Source organism: Camarhynchus parvulus, chromosome 5, assembly GCF_901933205.1.
Source record: "Camarhynchus parvulus chromosome 5, STF_HiC, whole genome shotgun sequence".
Classification (NCBI taxonomy): domain Eukaryota; kingdom Metazoa; phylum Chordata; class Aves; order Passeriformes; family Thraupidae; genus Camarhynchus; species Camarhynchus parvulus.
In genome coordinates this window covers 24,882,495-24,902,045 of record NC_044575.1, presented here as the reverse complement: position 1 = coordinate 24,902,045, position 19,551 = coordinate 24,882,495, and the positions used below count along the sequence as shown (strand labels likewise).

At 48.6% G+C, this 19,551-nt stretch overlaps 1 protein-coding gene across 9 annotated transcripts in view; it reads right to left on the bottom strand.

The window, feature by feature from the left end:
• The window catches only part of MGA (MAX dimerization protein MGA), a 58,242-nt gene extending 44,107 nt beyond the window's left edge, over nt 1-14,135 (bottom strand). For 6 of the 9 annotated variants that reach the window (XM_030948707.1, XM_030948714.1, XM_030948712.1 and 3 more), the window contains exons 1-4: nt 13,906-14,135; nt 12,792-12,907; nt 10,739-10,857; nt 968-2,109 (exon numbers count right to left, since the gene is read on the bottom strand). In XM_030948707.1, coding sequence (XP_030804567.1) covers nt 968-2,031 — 1,064 coding nt within the window. In that variant the 5' untranslated portion in view covers nt 2,032-2,109; nt 10,739-10,857; nt 12,792-12,907; nt 13,906-14,135. Of the gene's footprint in view, nt 1-967; nt 2,110-3,365; nt 4,530-6,667; nt 6,767-10,738; nt 10,858-12,791; nt 12,908-13,905 lie in introns of those variants that run through there. The other 3 variants (XM_030948709.1, XM_030948708.1, XM_030948710.1) reach the window with 3 other exon arrangements.
• Nucleotides 14,136-19,551: the final 5,416 nt, after the last annotated feature.

The following is a 19,551-nucleotide window of genomic DNA, read 5'->3' as shown; positions in this document are numbered from 1 at the left end:
CTTTGTATAACTACATCATAAATATAACTTTTCTCCAATAAGAACTGACCTCTAATTTCACCATTAACATCATCCTGATATCCTGCAGTTAAATAATTTTCTTGTGTACTGGTCTACAAAGGTTGCTTTTGTCACTAAACCCTTGGCAGATTAAGCCTGTTATTAACAAACTGACGTGAACCAATATGGCAGAAAAGAAACCCCTATGTTTTTTAAAATAATTTCTTATCGTTCAAAGTATCACTACATGGACATTAACTATTCACTAAGTCTGCTCCATGCTATTGCTTGATTTTCAAAACTAAGTAAAAGTGCAGTAAAATAACCGTTTTGCCAGGTTTGCTTTAGAAAAACCAAGTTGTTCTGAAGTACTTCCCTTACCTCAGAGCAAATATGAGGCAACTGACTACCAACAGGCAGGCTACCTCACATTTCTTTGTGGAATAAAAGAATTCACACCAAGCAGTGGTTATTGACAAAACAGCGGCTTGCTGCCAATTACAACTGCCTTGCAGCAATCCCTACACATATGCAACCTAAATACCCACACACCATTACTTTCACTGATGAAAACTGAAGCTATAGACAGCATGTCAATGTGGTGAGCAACCCTAAAAGCAAAACCAGTGTTTTTATGACTGCAATATGCTCTGCCTAAAACTCTGAAAAAATTAATTTATCCTTGTAAAATGCTAAGAGGGTTAAGTGAAATCCCTCAATGCTCCTCAACAACAGGAACTAAAGCAACACAGAAAATAATACTGAACTCTTGCATTCTCCAGACACCTTAGAAAGTCAAGACTGATACTATGACTGAGCAAAGAAAAGTTTTTAGTAATATTAACTGTTCTGCCATTTCAGGTCATGCAACCTTTAGCAGCAAACCTCTACACTGAGCATCCTGTTATTTATTTACAAAACATCCCACTCAACCAGCGGTTGTACTGAAAATGCAGTGTTAACCCACCTTTCAGAAACTTCTTGTTTTAGCTTTGGCATAACACCTGAAGGCAGGTCACTGTCCAGGAGACCCAAGAAGTCTCCTTCGGCATTAAAGGACTCTTTATCCAGCTCAGTGTCTGATGGATTTTGATTAATGAATGAAGAATCTAAACTTCTCTGATGCACATCTAATGCATCAACTTCAGCAGGGCGACCACAAATGCTAGGAGTGCTAAAAACACCACCTCCTTCCAATTCTAAATTGTTGTTCTGTTTCACATCACGCTGAGGCCGACTATTCAGCCCATCATCTCTGAAGCCTTTAGCGAAAGGATTGTAATCTATTTTCAGCTGGGTAATCTGGATGTTCTGGTAGGCTGTAACTGCGAAGAACTCTGTCTGTGGGAAGGTAAATGTATGGACATCAGGGCCGTTAAGCTGAATGACTTCCGTGGCTTTGTTTGCAGGCACCAGGTGAAGTCGTGGCAGATATCGGTGCATAGAATGCAGGATTATGTGACCCTCCTGGTCCAGGGTATTGTTGGTGAGTTTAAGTTTGTAGAAGGATACTGGCTGGTGCATCCAGAACTGGCCAGTGGAAGGGGATTCTGGATGAATAAACACTCGTCCTAGAACATGTGGTTCTGCCTTCCCACTGGGCTCCCACCAACGGCCATTCCATTTGTATCGGTGGTTGTCTACCGGGGATATGTCCATGACTAGGATGTACTTCTGACTGGAATTCAGCCCTGTGATCCAGTATCGGCAGTACGGGAACATCCGCCTCCCCTGCTTTGTCAGAATCATCTCTGTGTTGCGATGGTAGAATTCATTCCACATGCTGTTGTTATCTAGGGTGACAGTGATGCCCCCTGAGACACAGTCAGCTGGGAGGCAGGTCTTGACTCTGGGTTTGACTGGAGTGGACACACTGCTGGCGAGAGCACAAGCATCACTGTTTGCTACTAGGATTCCTTGGTCAGCTTTTCCATTTCCCTGCTGTTGTTTCAAGATGACAAAGAAAGCAGGCGCTGCACCAGACACAGTCCCACCATCCCGGCTAGCCAAGACAATCTGCTGTTTCTCCATGACGAGCACTTTCACAAGCTCTCAAACCAAATGCAAATTCTACAGAGTTCTGATAATCTTCTATGTGTGATCACCATTCTGGAAGAAATGGAAAACACAGTTAAAATTATTCCAATACAGTCTAAGAAAGTAATTAAGTAGCATGAAACATCCTTTTTGCAATAGCTCTCCACATTATAAACTTAAAAGATAAGCAGTACTATAAAACAGCATAATCAGGGTGTAACAAATCAAGGTTGCATGTGTGTATACGATTTTGACCTTCTAGACATGGGGGCTACAACACCTTTAAATTCCTTTTTCATACAGGGTTTGCCCCAACAGAACTCCTTGCTTTGCTTGGCATTTCTAAGCACTTTGTTCAGACACTCCCTCTAGTCTGCAGATCATTCACTTAACAACATTAGGTAGAACATGCAAAAGTTTTCAGAAGAGCAAATGGCACATTCCTGACACAAAGATAAAGGTCTTGCCAGAAAGAAAGAGTTCCCTGAGGTCTGCAACTTGTCAAAAATGTAAAGGAGGAGAGAAAAAAGAAATATAAAAAACATTTTCTCTTCATTTTTTTATTGAAATTGTTGAAGTTTGTGTGTTTGGAATTTCTTTGCTTACACTCCCCAGCAATTTCTGTCTGTCAAGGGCAGAGAGAAAAAGAAGGGACAAAATACTTCAAATGGATAAACTCTGGAAAAAGACACAAACTAACCCCCAAAAGACCATGCAGCTAAGATTAAATGGATGAATGTGAAGCATTGGGCAGCCTTAGCTTCCTTTATCTTCTCAATTATGGAAATAATTTAGATCAAACAAGAAAACATTTGTACTGTTATGATTAGCATAATCACTGTTTAGAGAACTAAAGAAGTTACTTTTATCTGTATATACACAACTCCACTTCTGTGTGTCTACCTCCCAGGGTAAGAATTATGTCAACACTGTACAAAAGATCATAAACTACTTCATTTTTCAAATAGCCTGCATATTTTTCTTTGTGAAAATTTAAAATATGCACTTCTGGTAACAAAAAGCCTATTTCCACATCCAGATGTTTGTATTTTGATACTTATTGCATGAGGAACACAACACTGACAAAAAATGATTGATTCTTTTATCAAATATGTAGTTGGTGGGAGCTGGAGACCAGAGTTAATCACCACTGCTAGAAGCTGAGATGCATCCCAGAGTCCTGAGGGAACTGGCTGATGTGCCAAGCCACCTTCCTTAATATTCAAGAAGTCGTGGCAGTCAGGTGAAGTCCCAGGTGACTGGAAAAGGGAAATACTGCATCCATTTTTTAAAAAAGGGTAGATGGAAGTATTCTGGGAACTACTAACCTGTCAACCTCACATCTGTGGCTGGGAAGATCATGGAACAGGTCCTCCTAGAAGTGATGTTAAGGTGCATGGAGGACAAAGGCGATTTGCCAGCACAGTTTCACCAAGAACAAGTCCTGCTTGACCAACCCAGTGGCTTTCTACAACAGTGACTGCATTGGTGGACAGCGGAAGAGTTACTGATGTCGTCTATCTGGACTTCCATAAATCCTTTGAAACAGTCCCCCTCAAAGTCCTCCTCTCTAAATTGGAGAGAAATGGATCTGATGGACGGTCTGTTCCGTGGATAAAAAACTGGTACAATGGTCCCATCCAGAGGGTAATGATCAACAGCTCAGAGTCGCAGGGGACATTCACAACAAGTGGTGCCTCTCATGGGTCTATACTGGCAATGTAAGTGAAGCTAGCATGCCTGAATGTCGAAATGGACCTGGACAAGCTTGATAAGAGATCTGACATGTCCAAGTGCAAGGTGATACACCTGACATGGGGCAACCCCCAGTAAGGCTGGGGGATGGAAAAATTGACTAGCCCTGCTGAGAAGGACCACTTCTGTAGTTGTATCCAATGCAGCATGGCCAGCAGGGCAAGGGATGGGATTCTGCCCCTCCGCTCCGCTCTGCTGAGACCCCACCTGGAGTGCTGTATCCAGCTCTGGAGTCTCCAGGACAGGAAGGACACAGACCTCTTGGAGCAAATCTAGAGAAGGGGCACAAAGATGTTGAGAAGGATAGAACACCTCTCCTGTGAAGAAAGGCTGAGGGAGTTGGGGTTGTTCAGCCTGGAAGAGGCTCTGGGAAACATAATAATTGCAGCCTTTCAGTACCTAAACGTGACCTACAACAAATCTGGAGAGTGAACTTCACAAAGGTGGCGACAGAAAAAGGGGAAATGGCTTCAAAATGAAAGACAGAAATTCAGATTGGATATTAGAAATAAATTCTTTACCACAAGGGTGGTTACGGACTGCAACAGGTTATCCAGAGAAATTTTGGATGCCTCAACACTGCAAGAGTTCAACACCAGGATGGAGATGGGGCTTTTAGCAACCTGGTCTAGTGGAAGTTGTCCCTGTCCATGACAGGAAGGCTGGATCTAGGTGTCCCTTAAGGTCTCTTCCAACCAAAACTGTTCTATAATCCTATGGGTTGGAAAACAACCATATCTCTTTCAAGAGAATTAACCCTTAATTCACAAGTTTTAAGTGAACTGGATATTTAATAAGACATCTTTATTTTTTTAGGACTGGGGTACTGTAGGAGGAAAAACCCCTCTGTGCTAACAAGCTGTCACGCGCATGTGGCAAATGACCTCAAAGCTCAAGAGACAATTTATACCCCATTTATCATTCATATGATAAATATTCTTAACAGCTGGGAAGTATGAGAGATCCATTTTTACCCCTTACACATCACACTTTAAAACTTAATGTAAAACTTAAATTGGAGGAAATAAACCAAAACTGTTCTGCACAGATTTTGATACCTGTGAATTTACAAGGTCTGGTTTTCAGTTTAACTTTGCAGAGGAAATCCTTCCCCACAAACATACCCATAACCACCTACCCACTGAGGACTCCTTAAGAGAGTCCAGGATACAAAATGAATTCAAGTATATTGCTCTGCTTTTTCAGTAAGTTACACCTCAAGTCCCAGCAACGCAAAAGGTTATCCCCAAGACACGAGCGTTTTCATATTCACCTACAAGAACAGAATAGAAATAAATCTCAGATATACAGAGTGGTGAAAAAGGAACCACATAAGTTCTACATGATTTTCCACCAACTTACTTTGCATATACACATATAACACATTTATATGTACAGTAAACATACAGTTGGAAAGTGAGTTCACACTAATGCTGTGCAGTATGCACCAAAACTGTATTTGCTCATAAAGGAAACACACCATCAAAGTGGTTTCAGATCTGGTTTAACGTATGCAGAATGTCTGTAGCTTCACATTTACTTGAATCCTTTAAATTTATTTGACTAAATTATCTTACTAAAGACATAGCAGAAAAAAAAATTACAAAAAAAAGCTCAACAATCATGCATTCAGCAGAAGTTCTACGCATATGAAGACCTACAGAGTAACAGTTTCTGTTCTCCAACACTCAAAGTTTTTATATTGTACTGCAGTAGCTATTTCTACCACAAGCACCATGCACAGTCAGTCTAAAACGTGCGTGGTTAATAATTATGGGCAACTAGAGTAATCAAAATCTACGTTATTTCAGCACTAGCACAGTCTGTTACCAGAAAACAATTTAATATATTTTATTACATTTGGTGACACACAGGAGCCTGTTTCATTATAGCACATAGACTCTAATGCAGTATTTCAGGGGAAACACGTGTATTTGTGGAAGCTGACGTTCTGAACAGCGTCAGAGATTTCCCCTCTCTACACAGAGACCTTGAAACTGAGAAGCAGCGTCCAAGCAGGGCGCAGCGGCCAAAACCACTCAGAAGTCGCACTCAGACCCGCCAAAAGCAGGACGACAATCAGATGCAAAGCGTCCTTCTCATACAAACAAACCAATCCAATTCTCCACGCGGCGACGGGGACGCGGCTCCGCGCACGGCGCTCCAGGGCGGGCGAGCACCGGGAAGCGCCGTGGGAATGGGAGCGACGGCGGCGCGCGAGCCCCGGGGTTGCCCCGCCCGCCTCCACCCGCCGCGCGCTGCCGCCGGGAGCCCCACGGCGCGCGCCCAACGGCAGTGGGCACCGCGCGCGCCGCGCCGCCGTTCAACACCGACCGACCGAGCGGGCACCAGGAGGGGCCGCCCCGGGAACGGCGGCGAGAGACGGGGGCCCCGCCCCGGGCAGGTGGCGTCACGGCTGCGGGCCGAGCGCAGCACCTGTCGCTTTGAACGCCCTCCTCCCCCGCCCGACCCCGCTGCCCTCCCCGGCCGCGCCGGACGGACCTCAGCCAGAAGCCTCGGGACGGGGAGCGGCAGCCGCCCAGAGCAGCGGGGGCCAAACGACCGCCGCGCCAGCTGGCTGAGGGCAGCGGAACGAGCGCACGTGGGGAAACCGCGCCGCTCTTTCCCGGGATCTGGCGCGGGTCTGCCCGGCGGGGCGCGCTCTACCAGCGCTCCCGAGGCGGCCCGCGCGCGCAGCGGCGCCTCGCGTGGCCGCCGGGGCGCGGCCGACGGGTCCGGGCCCCGCCGCCTCGTGCCCGCGCCTGGTGTCAATTTTCGCAGTTCGGGCGGCGGGGGAGGGCGCGCGCAGAGGCGCGCGGGGTTCGCGCGCGACGCGGCCGCTGCTCCCGGCGCGGCCCCGCTCCCCGGTCGTTACCGTGCGCGAAGCGCGCGCGGCCTCCCGCTTCCTTTCTCACGCGGACCGTGTGTCCGCCAGCTGGGGACAACGTGCGTGCGCACCGTGCTGACGTCATGGCGCCGCGGCGCGCGCAGGCGCACAGCAGGCCGGCATCCCCTCCCTCCCGCCTGCCCGTCACGTGCCCGCGCCGAGCGCAGGGCCCGGTGCCCGGCCCGGCCCGGCCCGCGCAGCGCCGCGCGCGCGGGGAAGCTTCTCGAACGGGCGCGCTCGCGCATCGCTCGCGCACCGGCGGCCGTCGAAGGCCCCGCGGCTCCGGTCGCGCGGCTCCGCCTCCCTCCGCGCCAGGAGTGCGCGCGAGGCCCGCGGTGCACGGCGCCCCCCGGCGGGCCGAGCGGGGCGGCGCCGCCCCGCCATCCCCGTGCCCAGGGCAGCGGCCGCCTCCTCCGGGAAAGGAGCACCGCTCTCTGCGCCGGCAACGCGCACCGCGCCTCTCCACACTTGGCAGCGCTGCCGCCGGCAGGAACCGGCCACCTCCCGCGGAAACCCTCAGCTGAGGAAGCAGCGCAGTCAGCGCTATTCCCATCGTCTGAGCAAGTTCTCGCTGACCTGCCAAAGCGCGGCTCAGATTCTGACCACGGCCGCTGCGGCGCCTGTGGGAGGGCAGACACAGAGCTGTCACACCGCACCCTCTGAGCCGGGCCCTGGGCGGTGTTACCGAGGCGCTGACAAATTGAGAGCCCGGGCTCAACGCAGCCCTGGCACGGCCTCGACAGAGCTCCCCACCCGCAGAACGGCGCCGCGCAGCTGCCGCCCCATGCCCAGCCTGGCAGGCCTTCACAGACACCAAGGGAATTAATTACATGTCATAAACCTAGCACTTCTGACAATAAGCCCACTAAAACACAATTCTGAACGTTAAGGGAATTCACACCAAAATGCATCACGGCTGCAGGCAAAAAACACCTCCATGAAGCCTTCCATCCCACCCCTTTTCCATTAAGGTTATTTATTTTACAACACTGTGTCCACTATGAAATGACAGAGACTTACACATGGTGCTAGAAGACAAAGACATCAGGGTGACACCAAGGTCCAGGCTCACCCATACTCCCAAATTTTGCACTGACCATTGCCTACCACAAACTATAACTTTGTCAGGACTGCTCCTCAATCCGTCACCCTCAGTCTTGTCTTATTTGAAAATGGGCAGAAGAGCAGCAACATTACAAAAGGTCAGCACCCTTGGAAATTTCTTGGCAGGATAAGTTTATGCTACAGGAAATTATCTCAGAAGCACAGAACTAAAGAAAATAGATTTTTAAGAGACTTGACAAACGTGCAGCAAAACATTAATACATGTGGGTCTGTATGGAGGCCCAGAGGAATGCCACCAGCTCTGTACATGGATGCACACCTCTGTCTCTAATGGGCAGGGTGTTGGACACGACATAAGCAGGACAGTCTCAGCTACCTGAGACACAGCCAGCACCAGGAACAGCACTGTGGCCTGGAGCTGCTGTGCCCACATGCCAGCAACCAGGGAGACTGGGATTCAGGAACCAACAGTGTCTAAACTCTGCTGCTGAAGGGTAGATAAATATACACACACACACAGATATATACGTGTATGTGTATGACCTCCTCCTGCTCAGACACAGAAGGGAGCAGGCTGTCTCTGCTGTGCCCCCGTATGTGTGTGTGTGTCTGTCTGATTGGTGTGGCCAGACACGTTTACATGTAAATGTCATGTGTGCATGTGCTCTATAGGCTTGTAGCTACCAGCAATTTTCAGCCTTATTACTGGTCATATTTGGGGCATGGAGCTGCAACAGCCTCAAGGTGTTGGATCTACCATAGTATTTTTCCTGTAACAAATCCAGTCAGAAATAATTACACCAATTTCAGGGATAGTCATTTTATACCTACAGTCATCACATATTCTGTGGAGCAGTCATCGAGTTTTAGGGCCACAGGATAAAGATGCTATTTTGTATTAACCAGTTTGCTTCTGAACAATGACAATACAGAAATAAGTGGGGTTTTTTTTTCAGCAAGAGAGTAATCTGTACAACTGAGAACAGACACAGAACTCAAGAGCAGACAGTACCCCATGTTCATGGCCCAAAAGCCACATGTTCCAGTAATGATAAAAGAAACAAACCAGAGACTGTTGACATTGCCAGAGATTTTGCCACAATTTTACCTAAGGCAGGTAGAAATGCTTGCCTGCACAAAATCGAACCCCTGGTTTATCAAGAGAACAGATTCATCAGTAAAAGTCACAGCTGTACTACAGACTCCCACCAGCTTAAGTAACCCAGTTATAAGCAGCTTAAAGCTGACAAGAAACAGCAGTGCTGCACTAAAGAACGTCATATTGTCACTGTGAATACCAGTTTTAAGGGCTTGTTTCTGATAAACATGAATTGGCAGCACAGAATTGAACTGGCTTGCACCTACTGAATCCCTGATCAGAGGGAGTTACAACCATCCCATTACTGGCTAGTATAAGGTATTTGAAATCCTCAAGTTCACTATCAAGATGTACACTCTTCCCCCAAATGCTTCTTGCAGACGTATTTCCTTGAAGGTATGAACTAGAGTCTTTACAAGCCGCATTTCGGCACCCAGTAAATCACACTCCTGTTTTCAGTAACGCCCACATGGCACTATAAAGCACCCATTCAAGCCTACCTGCTACAAGTAATAAGAAACTGTAAGTGCTGGAGCTGCAGCAACAAACTGTTCTTCGGCCATTCTTACATTTAACCCGTGGTGAAGATTCAGTAATAAAGCAGGAATTGGAGGGTCACAAGTTAAGCAAGACAGAACAGCTGCCAACTTGTGAAAAACACTCAAGAGGTGTCAATTACATTTTTTGTTAGCAATCCCCTAAATACAAAGATTGCTACTACACAAGTAGATACATGACAAGACATTTCTGTCACACAGCACAGAAAGACACTACTACAGGAGCATAAAAGAGGCTTTCAGCTCTTAAATTCCCTTGCTAAAAACAAGCACTAGCTGAAACCACACTCACTACCTGGAAACAACAGCTATCAAAACCAGCTGTGCCAGTATAACATACCCACAGCAGCAGTCAGCAGTTTATTACAGCAGCCTAAAGTTTACCACTAACTACAACCAGACAGCCCTGACTGGGCTCAAAAATCCCACATTTTGGACATTAAAAAAAAAGCAAAAACCAATCACCAACCAACAAACCAAAATCCACAAGCATTTAAAGAGCTAAAAACGTAGTGATGTTACAACCAGAAGTGTTGAGCAATGTGCACAGTAGAAGAGTTAAAATACAAAAACCATTCTTTCTTTAGATAATGTTTTGCCACTTTGGAGAATGATTAACAGCAGCAACCCAAAGGAAATTCTGTTAATCCAAAATAAATTCTAGATTAAACTGCATATAAAAAGGTATCTAGTCCTATTTTCTATGCCATAACCAGCCCCACTGGCCTCCAACTCCTTCTCCTTCAGTAGCAGTCTCCCAGAGCTTAATGTTTGCTGTACACAGATGTCTCTAATAATTAGCAGCATCTATGTCAGCTCCAGATCTCTGTCCTTAAGCAACAGAACCAGGCCAAATTTACTTTAGGAGAAGTTTACCTAATGTTATTTTTGATAGGAAACTAGCTTAAATTATTTTCTTAGCTTTAGTGAAGAAATATAGTTCAGTGCCAAGAAGATAAAAGATGAAAGTGGTGTCAGAATCTAGACCAAAAGTGAGATTAAGAACAGAAAAGATTGCAACAAATGGACTGTTGCAGGAAAAAAATGTTTTTCACACATTTTTAGAACATTTTTTAGCTTTCTTGCTGATGCAAACACACAGAAACACATGCTACAGCTGCGGTCAGAAAGCACTTATGCCCACAAAAAGTCTGACACAGCTTGTGCACTGCCGGCTTTCAGCCCAGAGCCTTGCTTTATACTGAAACCACTTTCATATCACACTCAGAGTCCCTACTATTGCAGGATGAATAGGTGGTAGTTCAGAAAGTGTTTCACCAACTGAGAGCTACACACCTACAAGAGCAGCAGCTGCTTTTGAAGGAACAAGGTACATACCTGGGAGGGTGGAGGAAAGAGAGAAACTCCTGCTTCCCCTCTCCAACAGCCATACCATGCCATGGAGTCCGAACTTGCAGCTCCCCATGAAGTCAGTAGTTTGTCAAACAGCATTAATCCTGCAACATACAATGTATTTTACATTTCTCAAGAGCTACCGGAACTTTTGGGAAACACTTCCCAAACACCGAAGATTGCAAAATGGAAACACATTGGATGTGGCACTCAGTGCCATGGTCTAGTTGACAGGTGGTGATGGGTCAAAGGCTGGATTCCATGATTTTAGAGGTCTTGTCCAGTCTAAATGATTGTATGATTTCTGTTAAGAATGAACCACTGGTGAGAGGCCAGGGAGAAAAGCCAAAGTTAACTAATAATAAATGCTCTTTTTTTATCTGTATAAAACATGTTATATTTAGGTTAATGTACTTTACGCTGCTTTCCATACTTCATCAGTCAGTGATATGCCCATTACTTATACATTCAATGAATGCTGTATTTTTTAACATACTATTATTTCAACTACCAAAAATCACAAAATAAAACAATAAAGCAATGCTTTGCTTTTTGCCATGCAACACTGGCAGAAACCAGACATAATCAGCAGAAATAGCACCATTTTGATGAATTTCAATCCCTTTATGGCCATCATGAGGAACATTTATCATATACATGAATCTTCAGCTGGGGATCTTGTCCACATCATAGAAGGAAAAAAAAAAAGAGGCAAATAGTCCTGAGCTTAGGACTATCCTACTCATTCAGCTACTTTATAGCAATACTCATTGCTACAGAGCCACTAATGGCTCAGCAAGTTAGAACTGCCAAGGAACCTGTATTCCTTTTTTAAGTAAGGGTGAAAAAGAAAGTGACACTAATTAAAGTCCAGACTGTTGGCAATGTGTTCCAGGTTTATATCCACCTTCATTACTGTTTATTGACTTACCCTGTGGTAAGGCAGACCACACCAAATTAACAGAAAGCACTGTGTGAGAGTTAGCAAAACAGCACAATTCCAACATCACAAGTATCTGTTTAACAGTAACCAGGTCACAGTCTTGTCATTCTCCAAATTGGTTTTTCCTGAAGATTGTGATTGGAACAAAGAAAGCATTTTTATTGTAGATTGGGAACTAGATAAAGCCTTTCATTTTCTCTCTTTTATGCTGTTCACATTTCTTTAATGCCTTTCTGTTTTGGGCTTGATTTAAAAAAAATTAATAGAGCTTTCTTCTGGCTGCTTTCTTCTTATGACACATCACCATCCTTCTCACACATATCATTCTCACTGCATTCTTCCTTATCCAGTTCAGCAAAGGATTTATCCCAGGTACTAAAACTAGCCAAAATCCAACAGTGAAAGTACATTTCATCTTTTTGTGGAAAGAGAAGAGCAACTCCACCATCAAAACTTGATTCTTTGTTCTAAGGTAACCCAGTCTTAAGAAAGATTAACAAAAAACCAAAACAATACAGCACAACACATCCTTAGTTATGGAAGAATAAGACAAGAGGAAAGCCCTGCTGGTGCTGCAGCTAATGGCACTGCTCTCTATGCACATGCCGTGGCTGAGTGGTTTTTGTAGATCCTCTGCTGTCTATGAAACAGCAGACAACAGCCTCCTCATAGAGAAGAGCTCCTTCTCACTCCACTAGCCAGAGACCTATTTCATTGTGTTTGTAAGGAAAATGTTTTGGACTTCCCATTTCTTAAGAAACCAGGTTTTAAAAACAACCACAAACTTAATAAACCATCTAGTGGATTTGTGTATAAATGAAGAAGTGGCCTACAGTCAAAGAGAAAGAAAAAAAGGAAATTCTTATTTTTTTTTCTGGAAGGTAACCAAGTTTATTCACAAGTGGTTTCCTCCAGTTGCATGTTTTCCCCCATGGCAGGCACAACAATGTCTGCACCAATACTGAGCCAGCAGTGGGTGAGGTTAACAATCATCTGCTGTTAGACGAAATACAGAAGTGAATGAATGCTGCCCATCTCCACCAAACCTCAGAAATATGGGGTTTTTCCTACAAAAAGATGTACAAAAATGCTCACCTACGGGAACACTTTTCAAGCAGAATCAATTTCCCTTTCCAGTTCTCAGTACAGATTCACAAGGCACTGTGCCCGAGGGCACTGAAAGGGTGCTGCAGCTGCATCGGGCAGAACACCTGCAAGCGACAAGACCAAAGCTTCAGCCTGCCCCTCTTCTTTAAACCGCTCTCGGTTTTCAGTCTACAGCAACTTCAAATCTTCGGGGCTCTAGCCCATCCCATCAAGTGCTACTACAGACGGCTCATGCCCTCACACGGTTCACGTCAGGAGAAAGGCAGCGTGACTGTTGCGCAAGATTTGACATATTAATGAGCCAGGCAAGATGCTCCAACCACATAACGGGAAACCACTCATCCCCCCGGGCTGCTGAAACAGCCGCTGGCCCTCGTGCCTAGCTACTCCTCGCTGAGCTCGTCTTCGCGCTTCGACTACCTTCTGAACTCCTCAGCTCACTGCGAGCAGCTCCAAACAGGACGGCGCCCGAGCCACCAAGGGCGTCTGCCCCGCGCGCCCCCGCGGCGTGCCGGGGCGCACGCGCGCCGCCTACGGGCCGCCCCGCCCCCCGGCCGAGGGGCCCCGCTCCGGTCCCGCCCAGCTCGCCAGGCTCTGGCACCCAGGGGGCACCGGGGCCGCTTCCCGGGAAAGGTTCTCCAGCAACCCAGCCCCGTCTCATAGGAAGCGCTGGCCACGCCCCCAGCGGGGACCGGTCCCTGGGAGCGCGATGGCTTAGGGAGCAGTGGCAGCTGCCCAGGGCCGGGCCTCACCCGACCCTTCCCAGCTGGAGCGCCCGGATGCCGCTCAGTCCCTTTAAACAACGGCCCCGGTCAGGTGACTGCCGGCCGCTACCCACTGCCCGCGCCCCCGGGTCCCGCCCGCTCGCACCCCTGGACAGAGCGGCGCGGGGGCGCGCGAGGGGAGCGAGCGGCCGCCGGTCCCGTCCCCGTCCCGCGCGCGACCCCCTCGCCTCAAACGCGGGCGCGGCGGCAGCGCGCGGGCAGGCGGCGCGCGCGCGCGTGATTGGGCGGCCGCCGCGCTCACGTGACGCGCGCACGCCTCGCGCCACCTCGAGTGAAAAACTTCCAAGGAGGGAGGGGGGGGGGCAGCTGGCTCTTACCTGGCTCCGCGCGCCGCCCGGAAACGCTCCGGCCCACGCGGCTCTCGCCCGCCACGCGCGACCTCCTGCCGTCCTCATTGGCCGCCGCGATCCATCACGTGCGCTGGGCACGTTCCCCTGCCCCTTCCCCTGGCTTCTCTCCCGCCCCGCGAGGCCGGTGCCGGAGCGCGGCCGTGCGGGAGGAGCGCCGGGGGCACCGGGGACCGGCGGCGGCCGCGCGGAGCAGCTGCCTCGCGACGCCCCGCCAGCGGCGCGCCGCCGATTGGCCGGAGCCGCTCGCCGACGCAGTTCCGCTCCCAGAGTGCCGCCGGCCACGCCCTTCCCGCCCCTCCCCGGCCGTGCGCGAGGGAGAACACGCCGCTCGCGCGTGGAGCCGCGCGGCAGCGCCTCCCGTGGCCGTGCCGCGCGCGCGCCCTTCCTGAGGGGCGTCCGCGCTCCGAACGCGTTCTCGCGGGCACGCCGGCACCGGCCCCGCCGCCGCGCTCCTTCCGCGACACCGCACTGCCGCGCCTTCCCGGGGCTCCTCGTCTTTCTTCCGCCTTCCGCATTTGTAAATCACGGACAGGGGCGCGATGTTCTGGCGGTAGCTGGAGCTACGGACGAGCGCCGACGGAGCGCGGCTGGAGATCAGAAGGATTTCCCACGCTGTGGGCGCTGCTGCCGCTGGCACAAGGCTCTCGGACCCGGCAGGGCTCCCGGGGACGGGAGTGTTTGTGCAGCGCCCACGGAACTGCACTCGCACCAATCCCCGAGTTACCGGGAGCAACGTGTGCACCGAAAGAGTTAAATAAAAGCCCTTCAGCAAAGGGACGTATTCACTAACACCTCTGAATATAACAGCCCTGCGTGGTTTAGGCAAAAGGTGATTCTGGAGACTCTTATCCAGAAAAATCTATATTTGGTATACAATGAAATAATGGAACAAATGTTGATTGAAAAAAAAAATAATACATAAACCGCCATGAGCTCTGGGCAACATGGATGTGTGCAGGTTGGCTGAATTGTGTGGCAACTGTAGCTGCATCAATGAGGAAGGTCAGGCCTCCCGTGCAGTCTTGAATAATGATTTCAAGTTGATGAAGGTAAAGGCAGATCACATGTAATGGAAACTAATTTAAAACTTAAACAAAAGCTGGTGGCAAACAGCACCATATGTAGCCCTGGGCTGAAATTTCTGTGTTGGAGGTCTTGGCCTCAATAGGTGCTCAGTCATTGCAGCAATCTGCATTCCCCCAGGCATTATGACATTACTGAGAATGCGTGACAATATGGCTGGGGAGTCCATGAGAGAGGTAAAAAGGGAAGTGTCTCATTAGACAAAGATTCAAATTTCTGCAAAACTGAACTTCGTGTTGAATTGATACTGAATTGAGTGGTTGGTTCTCAGATCTCTGAGAAGATCAAAGATATCTTCCCTCACGTCTTACATCATATTTGAGGAATCTGTATACAAAGGTTACAGATATATTAACTGGTACATAAATTTTTGTTGGGCTTTTACAACCTTACAGCTGAAGTTCAGAAGGGTTTGGATGTCAATGGAGCAAGCACTGGCGAGCTTAGGACCTGTCTTTTTGGAAATTTCATAGCTTTTTTGAAAATTCTGCTGCTATAAGGGATGAAGTGCCCCATTCCCAGCTGCAGGATCTGTTTTACTTAATAGGCCAAACAGAGGAAATGTCACCCAAATAAAATTTACTGTTTGACATTAACTGTAATGATGTTGCAAACATATAAAAGGATAAAGAAGTAATGCCAAGGCAATCAAAGATACTGGAGTAGGAAAAATAAAAGATAATCCATGGAGTGGAAGTAAGTCTGTGATAATCTCTCAGGAGGAAAAGACATTATGACTAGAGTGGTTTTGAAGGAAACCTGATGGTGTTTGTTTGTGAATATCACAGAAATGAGCCAAATGCATGTTACAGCTAAAAAAAAAAAAAAAAAAGTGTTGGTTGTGTCTCGAAGTGCAAAAAATATCCTTTATTGGAAAGAGGTAGATCTCATGACTGCTGTGTTGAAAAAGTTCCTATGCAACTTAGATTGGGAAATCTTAACTTTAAAAATGTACACATCATTTGAAGCAGAGATGCCCACATTACAAGTGAAGTTTTGCAGAAAAAAACCTTCTGTTTGTTGGCTTTTTTTTTTTTTTTTTGAAAGATAAGTATTGGGAAACTAAAGTTCATTAGAGATCGAGGAACTTAAATAAGGAAGAAAAATAATTCTCCTCCTCTCCCCCTCCTTTCCCTTCTGAATAAAACCTTTAAACGGGAGAAGTGGGGAAAGAGCAGTCAGTAGCTGTTCTCCAAGGGGCGTGTTTGCCTGGGGACAACACTGCTCTTCAATATCATCTGTTTACCCAGAGGCTCCCACTCACTGCCCCATTTCTCTCCACCCTCCTTTTCACACATCGTTCACTGTTGGCCTCTTCACTTGAAATCAACACCCAACTTTTTCAGTTCTTCCATCCCCACCCATCCCATTAAGAGTGATGAAATGGGCCTGGAAATCCAATAGGAGTGCTCCTACCGAGGAGCATATATAGGAAATAAAGGCTTTGAAAAACTGAGCAGAAACAGCCACATCCTTTTATGAGAAGAAATTATGCAGGTTTTGAGTGGGCTGAGCTTGTGGGAGGAAGGAAGTGTGATACAAAGAGAAAGGGTGGTGCTAAATCTGGTCTATGCCTAAGGCTGGCATTTTATTGCCAAACTCATTACCTGCTCTGTTTATTCCTGATGACTGTAGAAATCAAACCCCTATAAACAAATTTTGTTCTCCCATCAATAATATCCATTTATAATTAATCAAAATGTAAAAATAATTACCTTTAAATGACAATAATTGCATTTAACAACCACCACAACCCTTATGTTTGAAGTATGTTATGTAAATGCTTTAATCAATCAGTCAAAGACTGCAAAATGTCAGATTAAGGATGCAACTTCCTGGGCACTGAGCGAGTCAGGATCTTATGAAGAAAATAATGCGTGAATTTTTCATGAAATCAGCATTACACACATGGGAACCAGATAAAGATCGCTGAGATAATTGTAAAGCTGACATTTACTAGCTTTGCAGCCTGGATTTTGCATTCCAAATAATGACCTTCTTAATACATGGAAAGGGTTCATTGATGATGGTTGCTTTCTAAGAGCTGCCCTTGGTTACATTGGAGCTGCTGCTATTGTGTATCTTTGTCACAATTTAAACCTGGAACCTTCCCTTTATACCGGTCACCAGAGCCTCACGTTACAGTGCAATTGTACAGCAAGAAAAGTTCTTCTTTCCAAAGCCAGAGGCCAGAAATCAGCCACTGGGATTGGAGAGGTAAGGTGGAGAGGAAAGTCTATCCAGGTTTTCTTTAATCCGACAAGGAAAAATGGCAGGCAAAGTAGAAGACATGCCCCTAACTTTATTGCTGTTTTTGTTTCACAGATGTGATAAAGCCCCCCAAGACCTCATGGAGGTCTCCAGGTCTCCAGACTGCTCCCCCTTGCAGCCTTCCTTCTTACATCTTCCTGTCTCCAGACACTTGCAGGAACCTGTGCTTCCGAGGCGGGGCTTCTGCTCTCTCTTTTACAGAAAACTGCAAGGTGGCCATGTCCTCTCCTTCTCAGGGTTCGTCCCAGTTTCCCTCCACGAGGGCCAGGGACAGTTCGACCTCCGAATTCCCAAGCTGCTGCCTTCCCCAGCCCAAAGAAGGCAGGACTGAAACAAGGCTGCACTTCAGCTCCTCACCTCAGTCATTCTACAGAGAGCTAGGAGACCTGCGGCAGCACCCAGGAGGGGAGCTGCTGGCGCCGGCGCGTCTCTCTGCAGTTTACTCCCGGCACTGTGTCTATTGAACGCAGAACCCCCCTGGGAATGCGTCAGGGATGAGACACTGGGATTTGGCTTTCTTGCTGCAGGCGAGTTCCTTAGGGGCACAAGATACCTTTGGGATCTGGCCAAAGACCATGGCTCGCCGAAGGGAGCAGCCCCGGCCACCTCGGCGGAGCTCTCCCAGCCCCGCTGTCTTTCCCAACTGCTTTGTGTGCCGCAGTTTTGGCTGCCACAAGCCTAGCCGAGCCCAGTCTTTTTTCCTTCCTTTTCCCATTTTGAAGAGACCGCAGCCTAACAAACCCTTTCCTGCCCGAATGGTTCAAACCCACCGTCCCCAGGCCTCGGGCTGCCCCTTCCTCACGGTGACGGGCGACACCGCATGCGAGGGGTTAAACCTTCCCCCACGCAATCCCCGAGGAAGGGTCAGATCGCTATCGCAGCGCCATCGACCCGAGTCCCGTCGGTAAACGGGGGCGGGGGCCGGGCTACGGAGCTGCCCTGCAGTGCTGCGAGGGGCACACAGGGCTGTGCGAGGGGCTGGGGGCTGCCCTGCGCTCCAGGGCCCCCGGGCGGGCGCGGCATCGGGTGCCTCCGTCCCCGCGGCCCAGGGCTCCTCCGCCGCCCTACACACGCCGCGGGAACTCGAACGCCGATCGCTCGTCATCCACGGGAGCGCGGAGCTGTCCCGGAGCCCCGGCAGGAAGCTCCAGCTGCAAACCGCCTGCACACGTCTGCCGGCAGCCGTGCGAAAGCAGCTGCGCTCCTGGCTGAACTTCCCGACAGCACCCAAGCCTCTCCCTGGCTCCTAGAATTATTTCCTTTTAAACTGAAAGTGGTGGTGATTTCTCAGACACGTGAAGCCAGTAGTTCTCATGCTGCAACATCCCCATTTAAAGCCGTTTTGAGAGCCCCAAACGATATTACAGATCTAACAGACAGACTCTACCCGTGCCCTGCAGCCTCTCCCTTTGAAAAGAGACATGAAGCAGGCACAGCTCGTCCCTCCTGCAAGAGGCAGAGCTCTGCCCCTGCAGCCCAGACTGCCACTGGCATACTGGGGTCAAGGCCTTGGAGCTTCCCCAAAGCAGGAGGGTGCCTCTGTCCCCGCGGCCCAGGGCTCTGTTACCCAGTGGGTGACAGGGAGGGAGGAAAAGGGAGAGAGAGAAGGAGGGGAAAGGGACGAGGCAGGCATCAGGCACTGGGGTACTGCTCAGAGGCAGAGCAATGGTGTCACAGGTTTTCGGGGTGGGTTGGAAACCATTCTTAGACTGTTGTGGACCATCTAGAGGCTCCCACACACTGGTAAAATTTTTGCCCTCCCCAAGGGTGTCTGAGTGGTCAACAGCAGGTGAAGGGAGCTCAAGGTATCGGCTGTACCACCTGGGCATGAGGGCACCCTCTCCCCTCCCCATCTCCCAGCCCCAGCAGCGCTGCCCTGGCAGGACTAAGCAGCAGAGGGGACAGTTTTGCCATTCAAAGCAACTTGCTGCCCTAAGCACTTGTCTGCTACCCATATCCTACCTCTGAGGCTGATACAAAGGAAAAATTAGGCACCTGAGGCAGGCAAGCAATGCAGAGACCAACTCAGACACCTGACAGCAGAGCACCAGCTCTTAGAATCTGGCCTGAGGCAAGGAAACTTGCTCAAAAAGCTACAGCTGCATCAGTGAGCAGTGCAGTCAGAGCATGTTCACAGACCAAAGCTGCTGGCTTTAGCAGCCTGCTGCTTGTGCTGTACTCATTTGGGCAGGGATGGTTTCCTCAGTCCAGCTTCTCACCAGGTCTGGGAACTGGCAGCCCTTGGGCAGCCTATGAGCA